This window comes from Chanos chanos, chromosome 5 (assembly GCF_902362185.1).
Source record: "Chanos chanos chromosome 5, fChaCha1.1, whole genome shotgun sequence".
In the NCBI taxonomy this organism is placed as follows: Eukaryota; Metazoa; Chordata; class Actinopteri; order Gonorynchiformes; family Chanidae; genus Chanos; species Chanos chanos.
The window spans coordinates 31,346,923-31,354,789 of record NC_044499.1 but is presented as its reverse complement, the minus strand read 5'-3'; the positions used below and the strand labels follow the sequence as shown (position 1 = coordinate 31,354,789).

The 7,867-nt window shown below is 37.8% G+C and overlaps 1 protein-coding gene across 1 annotated transcript; it reads right to left on the bottom strand.

Annotated features, from left to right (window-relative positions):
- Nucleotides 1-1,375: 1,375 nt before the first annotated feature.
- rgrb (retinal G protein coupled receptor b) lies at nucleotides 1,376-5,427 on the bottom strand. The gene is made up of 7 exons (XM_030773930.1): nucleotides 5,158-5,427; nucleotides 4,594-4,750; nucleotides 4,054-4,175; nucleotides 3,489-3,648; nucleotides 3,025-3,142; nucleotides 2,329-2,442; nucleotides 1,376-1,958 (listed from the first exon to the last, which is right to left on the bottom strand). The coding sequence occupies exons 1-7, from the start codon at nucleotides 5,231-5,233 to the stop codon at nucleotides 1,821-1,823; spliced, it is 885 nt and encodes a 294-aa protein (XP_030629790.1). The 5' UTR covers nucleotides 5,234-5,427; the 3' UTR covers nucleotides 1,376-1,820.
- Between the last annotated feature and the right edge of the window lie 2,440 nt (nucleotides 5,428-7,867).

The following is a 7,867-nucleotide window of genomic DNA, read 5'->3' as shown; positions in this document are numbered from 1 at the left end:
GGTGGAAAAGATTGCATCACAACAATGAGCAGATTAAAACAAACAAAATAAAATAAAACAAAACAAAACATAAAAGCTAGACTCTGAGATCAAGAGATCTGTCTTTGTGTGTGGGAGAAAGTCTGGATGCTAGTAGTGTTGTCCCCATGGTTTGGGTCACTGGGCCTCAGAGGCTTTCGCAACTAATCACCACGGACACACCGTCTTTAGCCCCCAACAGACGTCACAGAGACATCTATAGCCCTTCTGTGCTTCCTAACTCTAAAGCCTACTTTTCAACTGTGCTGTAGTTACTAACTCTGAAACCTACTTCTTAACCATGCTGAGGTTACTAAAGGGATAAAGGAAAACAAACAACATACTACTGTACACAACAGTAAAATTTGTCTGAAAAAGAATCTAATTATATAAAACATAAATGTAATTAGGTTTACTTTGTTATATTTGCATGTAGATACATGAGTTTTTAGCAATTTTTAGCAAAACATTGAAATTTTGCTGGTCCATGACCCTAAATTGTAAGATATGTAATTTTAAGTTTTAATCAGACATTAACAATTAAACCTGTGTTCATATGGTCAAATGCACTGTTATCCCGGTGAAATGTGACATCAATCTAATTTGCCTGACTAATTAATTTTGTACACAAGTTTTCTGCTCTTGAAGGCAAGATTATTAAAAAAAAAAAAAAGAAAAAATCCTAACAATACCTGACCAGGATCACTGAGTTCACAATGCTTACTCAAACTAACAGATAAAAGCAGGTCAATGCGACCAAGCATTTGCAATATATCAGGATGCAAGCACTTCTTGCAAGAGAAAAGTACTGAAATCTCTTACACTGTATAATCTAGCTTTACATCTTCTCTGGAGCGGCTCGTGTATACCAAAGTTTGCATGCTTTACTAGTGTAATCCACCATAAGACTCAATACAAAGAACACCACTGAAGTGGTCACTATAATTAACGGTAGACTTACACAACCTAAAAACTCTTCAGGAGAGAAAAAACAAAAAAAACAGACTCCACTGAATCTGCCTGGCTGCAGCCTAAGACTTTGGCGATAAGAGACACTTAAATGAAATGCACAGTACAGACTCCAGACTTGAGTCCAGGAGGCAGATTTAGACACTTGATTTAGCTTAAGCGGTCAGTCAGACACTGCCAACATCAAACACATTACCAGAGTGTCTCATCTCCACTTAGAGACTGTGAAATGTTAGTTAGACTACCCACGCTTTCCACCTGTTTCACCAGTGCTAACCATTCTGTAGAAAAAGGTAATGCCGAAAGCGCAGGAAGGAACGACCAAGTAAAATGACTTATTTTGTTAATAAACAGTCAATTACCTTTTAAAAATAATTTAAATGCTCTCTTTTTTTGACAACTTACATGACTTTATTGGATCACAGGCACAATTCATTACAAATTTCTGTGTAATTTATTAAATACTGTATAAAAATGCAGTTAGGTGTGTTTGCCTATAACAGGATTCAAATCTGGGTAGACCATGAGAGCAAACTGAGTTATACTCATATAAAAATGATTGTAAAAGTAAACTTACTTTTGCTCAAATGTACAGCATAACTTACAACCATTTTGCTCCTTTATGGCACACAAATGAAAATGAGAATTGAACAATTTGGAATGTCCAGTGATTTATTAAATTGCAGTTTTAGTCAAAGCTAGCAAAGACAGTGATTGAACATAGACCCTACCTCCTTCTCACACCAATGAGATTCTTCCAACACACAATAAATTCAAATGATTTAAGTGCACCTGAAATATTTGTCTCAAAAAAGGCCATGAGATGTTGTCTCCTATTTTTTCTTGTCAGTTGTATCTCCAGCTTTCTGCCCAGTGAGATACTGCCAGATTCCTCCTCGGTAAAACTCATTTCCATAAGAATACAGCAGGGCATGGAAGATTGGTGACGTCTTTGCCAAAACTGGTAGCACCTAAAAAATAATAATGATAATGATGATAATAATTTTTTTTTTCATGAGTACCTCTGGTTATTCCATGTCTTTGTTACAAGCCATAACAGACATTACTAAAATTCCATAACAGTCAGTACACTCTATTCATAATATTTCAATCCTTAATGACATTTCAGTGAATATATTATAAGATTGAATAAATACTAAAACTAAGTAAACTAAGCCTAATCAGGGGAAGTAAATAAATAAACCATGGGTTGAGTTCATTAATTTGAGTCTAGTCCTTATACAAACGTTACTGAACCACTGTTTCAGTTGTTATGTAAGTGAAATTGCACAGATGAGTGTGTTTCCAATAAATAAAGAGTTGGTGTGTGGCATCTCTTACCATTCTGAGCTTTGGTGAAACCAGCTTTACATTCTCTATGCAGGCATACATGCACATAACCACATAGGGGCCCCAGCAGAAGAACAAGACTTTTATGGGCAATGAGGTATTAAACTACAAAAAAGAGAAAAACAAAAACAACATCAACAGTTATGTGAGCAGGAAAAAATTCAATAGATATGTAACATCAAGATCCATGACCTTAAACTAAAAAACTTTTTTTGATACAAATTTAGAAAACAAGCCTGAACTAGGATTGATTCCATTATCAATGACATGATTATTTTTTGTCTTTATAGATCAATGAATCAGTTGTGTCCAACACTGTTATCTGGGCTTGCTTCCCACTTATCTGATGTTTATGCAATGTTTTATGCAAGGCCTGCTGACTGAGCCTTACAAAAGCTACAGGATAATGGCCCATTGAGGAGAATGGGGCCAGTGAGACAGAAAGCTGTCCCCAGCTTTATCCCACTCTGGGCTCCGCTTTCACCATCATACGGCTTACTACACATTAGACCTATATTACGTTTCTGAAATACTATGAGAGTACATTATTTATTCAAGTAGAGTTAAAGTAGCCTCCATCTATGCATGCAGTGTGAAATCACAGAATCCAGAGAAAAAATGCACACTCTCATTTGACCAGTGCAGATGTCCGATAAGCTGAGCGAAGACAATGATCTTGGTCCTCACCTTAAATTTGTGCGTCTTTTTGAAGTAGGCGTAGATGGTACTGTAGGAAGACTGCATGGTGACAGCAGGGACGAGGAGGTATAGGAGGGTGATGGTCAGCATATAGGTGATGTAGTCTCTGATGGAGGAAACAGATAAGGACAGGACTGAACATTAACCTTAGGTACTAACAAACTCTTAGGTACTGAAAAGTCTGCACTCTACACAGGTCTGATCATATCCATTAAGCCTACATTTTCCTGTAATGTCATAGACCAGAGCATCTAACGAACCAACACACATTTTTGGGATTTTCCATACAGTGTACTGTGGTAAGTTTACCCTGGCATTACTATTTTAGGTACATATTTTAGGTCTGATGGTTAAGAGGCTTTTTGTAAAATGGCAATGAAATGTAGTTTGACTCAGTCTCTGTAAGACATTTTTGAAACGTGGAAGACAGTTGTAGAATATTAGATGATTACCTGTCTCCCTTAGTATAGTCCAGAGTACAACATGTTCTCATTGGCTCAAAGTCAAACACTCCCCAGCCAATGGCAGGAAGAGGAAGAGCAGCCCAGAAGATGGCAAGGGCCCAGATTATTGTACTCATGGTCACGGCAGTGGTCCAAAACAACTTCTGCCCTAAGAATCAGTACAGTGTAGCTTCATATTGTAAATGCAGAGGTCTTTTGAAATGCTCTGATTACAAAAGGATATCCCACACATACTTAATGTATATCTTATTTCTTGTGACATAAAAAACACAATTGCTTTGAACAGTTCAATACATTCTTATGAACAGTGATCAAGAATTCAGTGCTGCTACTTAGACCTTCCATCATGAGAGCTACATCTGGTTACTATGTAGAATTACATTGATATGCTGGTTCTTAAGAGACAAATGAAGAACTTCAATTTTTAACCAAGGGATTAAGAAAGCACTAGATATGTCTAATTTGGTCTGACAAAAGCATGTGTTCTTTGTAGGGCTGAAACTTGCAGATATGCAAGGTTTTTACTCGCAGATATTGAATACTTGTAACTCACTGGTACAGTACTGGTGATATCTGTCCCAGGCAATAGCACCAAGGAAGCTTATTGCTGCTAGGATGGAAACCATTCCTTGGAACCCATGTATCTGGCAACCCTCTGGGCCAAAAGGCCAATACCTTATGAAAGATAAGAAAACAAAACAAAACAATGAGATACTTAAAGTGAGTACTGATTATTTGAAACAGTGCAGGCATCTTAATTCTTGTCACAAGATGTAAGTATTGTCCTAAGTCTACCTAATGTCTCCCACCCTGCCACACCAGTAAATCTGCTTAAAAAAAATCAACATTTTTATTTTAATGCCTCTCTTTACCTGCGAGTTATGCTATCTCTGTTTGACAACAACAGCAACCACTACTTATTTGCAGTCTGATTCCATATGATACTGTAATGTTATAAATGGAGAAAAATTGGTCAAATCTGAGATAGGATAGAGCTGTAACTGTAAAATATGTAAACAAACAAACAAACACATACATACATAATACATACATACATTGTCAACTTGCTGTTGGGCTAGGTTACAAACCCTACCTAAGAAAGCTTGAGTAAGCAGCAACCAGGCCATTGATGTTGAGACTGATATCAGCCAGAGCCAAGTTAAAAACAAAGAAGTTACTGGGGTTTCTCAGTTCCTTAACTCTGAGGAAAGCCAGTATTGAGATAAAATTGAGGAAGAAGCCAAGCAGACCTAGCGGAACACAAACAACAACAAACACAAAACAGAAAAACAGACATGCATTGCTAGATCTACTTCTAAAGGTACAACTCTTTAAAGTGTAACAATTAATTAGACTTATAAATTCAGTCCTAAATTCTATCTTTGAAGCTATTTATTAACCTATTCATTGTGGCATTCATGCAGTTGTTCATTTTTTTTAACTTTTTTTTAATACTTCCAATCATAACACAAAAAGGTCGAACAACATAAGTAATTACATCACTAAACTAGGACTACACAGGCTACGACTTCAGACAGATCGTCACTGACATTTACTAAGAGATAACGCCCAAAGGAATTGTTTAAAAGGTCGTTAAATCTGCGTTCACTTAAGTGGCACAAGTGTAATCAAATCTTTCGTCTAAACTGCTACTTACCCCCGACTAGGAGAGCCGAACCAAACGCAAACATATCGAAATCACTGAATCCCTCAGGTAATGTATATGTCGCCATTTTATTTGAAAGAATGAGTACTTCAAGTAAGGAAATATCTACATTCAGTAAAGTTACTTATGAAATGCAAGCGCGAGAGAAAAATTCGGCCGCTTTAAAGGGATTTTTCACGTGAAAGGGAATGCAAGGATTTAGGCTGATAAACCCAAACAGAATCCTTCAAGGAATGTCATAATACGGTCTACCCGACACTGTACCCCCCGACTCCTATTGGATAGATAGGGCTCCTTTCGCGGGGTCGTCTTGCCTGTTCAGAGTCCAGATTTTGATTGTATTCTTCAGTGTCATTGTGCGCAAAAGTTACGCAGATTAATAAAATCAAAGGAACCCAACAGGACGGTTCGATCAGTTTGCTTTGGATCGATAAGTCATCTTGGTAATGACCAACTTTCGCAGAAAGGTATATTTCCATTCATCCGTTTAGGACACACCCTTACATAGAGTGAATCACAAAAGCACAATAGTAAAATAATGTATTATTCTAACTGTTCATTTAGTAAAATAATGTAAGTGCACATTTTCGAAGGTGCTGTAACCCAGAGACAATCAGAGACACAAAGCTGCGAGCACTGTATTTTATTCGGTAAATGATACAAGGAACAGCAACAGTTTTAAATAGCAAATACAATGAAAAGCGTGAGAAAGATTATGAAATCATGCAGTAGATTTCATAGACGCAAATACAATACACTGAAAGGCAGGTTCACCAGATACATTACCTCATTTGTGGAAGGGGTTAGTCTTATAGACGGTGGCTACATAAGTCTGGCTTGCATTTCTAAAGCCAGCCGACAGGCATCAAGGGATCGAGCTACTCCTCAAATCAACATTTGATAGCACAAAATGAGTCATATAAGCGATTTAAACACTAATTGGAGTGTGGCATGATTGCTGATGCCAGGCGCACTGGTTCCAGTTGACTCAAGGGCTACTCTTCTTGGACTTTTTATGGATGACAGTGTCAAGAGTTTTCTGTGAATGACATGACAAACAAAAAATATCGTGGCAATAGCAGTCATGTGGATGAAACCAGCGTATTGAAGCAAGGTAAGGTTTAAAGAAAATGACAGGCTAACAGGTAAGTCATGAACAGGCCAATAAAGAGACAGTATTTGTCATGGATGGACCTGGTCATGGATGACATCTTTGTGCTCTTGTGCTATCTGCTAAAACAAGATGTTCCTCTAGGCTCATAATCTCAACTGATGGGTGGAAAAACAATGCCAAGTCCAGCACATCCTGGTTATCACTGAATCGCCCTGATGGCACACACTGAATCCACTCTGACTTAGTCAAGAACTGACACTTCCAAGGTTTGCTTCGGACCTCGAAAGTACGCGCTGAGAAGGGATCCCAGCGCGTGACTGCAGTGCAACTTGCAAGTACATCTGTCAGTGTACATCTTGCAAGAAAAACTGTTGCTCCTGCTGTCCATCCAGTTGCAGCAAGTGTGCATCTGGCTGTGTGTGCAAGGGTGGTACTTGTGACTCCAAATGCTGTCAGTGATGGCGAGGATCTCTGAATGGCAGCAACACTGAAATAATGTGAATTTTGCATACTTGATATATTGTAACAATTTGGGTTTGGCAACATAGATCTATGGATCCATCTATGGGTTAATGGTGGTTTTGTGGTGGTGTTGGGTATGTTTCCCTCTTTGCCGCTTAGATACCAGCTAAGCAATATTTGAACATCAAAGCAAATATGTTCCTTCAGGGCAACATTTTACTTTTGGCTGCTTGGATACTTCTGACAGGATACTGTGAGGTGCCATAAAGCACATCCTGTCTTATAATGGTTTCTTGAATATGACGGCATGTTCACTCTACATGAATGACCTGTCTAGTTCCCAACAAAGACTTTTAACCAACAAAGTGTTTTGTGGATTATATGGAAGGATGTTTTTTAGAGGATGAATGAACTGAAGTCCAGTCTAATAGTAACTGTGTGATGCTATTGTGTCTTTGTGGGGTCTGTGTGATGTTCAATTAGAATATGTCTGATATCCTTTAGAATCTGCACCTTGAAAAACTCAGGATGGTTTGGAAGGAAACAGAGGGTTGAATCAGTACTAGAAGTGTGTGCTTAATACAGTGTAGAGCCATGTGAAAGGACTGGATTTTACTGTTAATCAGTTTGTTTAGTATGGTCACCTTTTCAGTTTTGATGATGCTATGTAGCACCTTTTTACTTTGAATTTAACTTGGATTATTTTCGGTGTATTCTAAAATCTTTACCTTCAGTTGTAAGCCATTCTATATTCATGCATTAAATAGGTGGAGGACATACTGCCCCTTCTTAAGCTCCACCTCCGTGGAGGATTTTGTTCAAGGTCTGATCTGGCACATGATACAGCTTGTAAAGGCCTTGAGGAACATCTGGACGTTAGAGTCATGAGGGTTGATTAGGTTGCCTGGATTTCATTTTTAGCTTTAAAATGATTTTTTTAAATGATTTTTATTTTATTGAAAGCACAAGTTTAGGTTCCACGTGTACCATCCGTAAAATGTATCAAATCATACATTTTGCTGGAATGTTCTTTCTTTGAAACAAAAAGAAGTAAGAGCTTATTAATTCAGATTCTCCTGAAGTGAATCAAGTACTTCATTCAAAAGCAAACAATGGAATGAAACT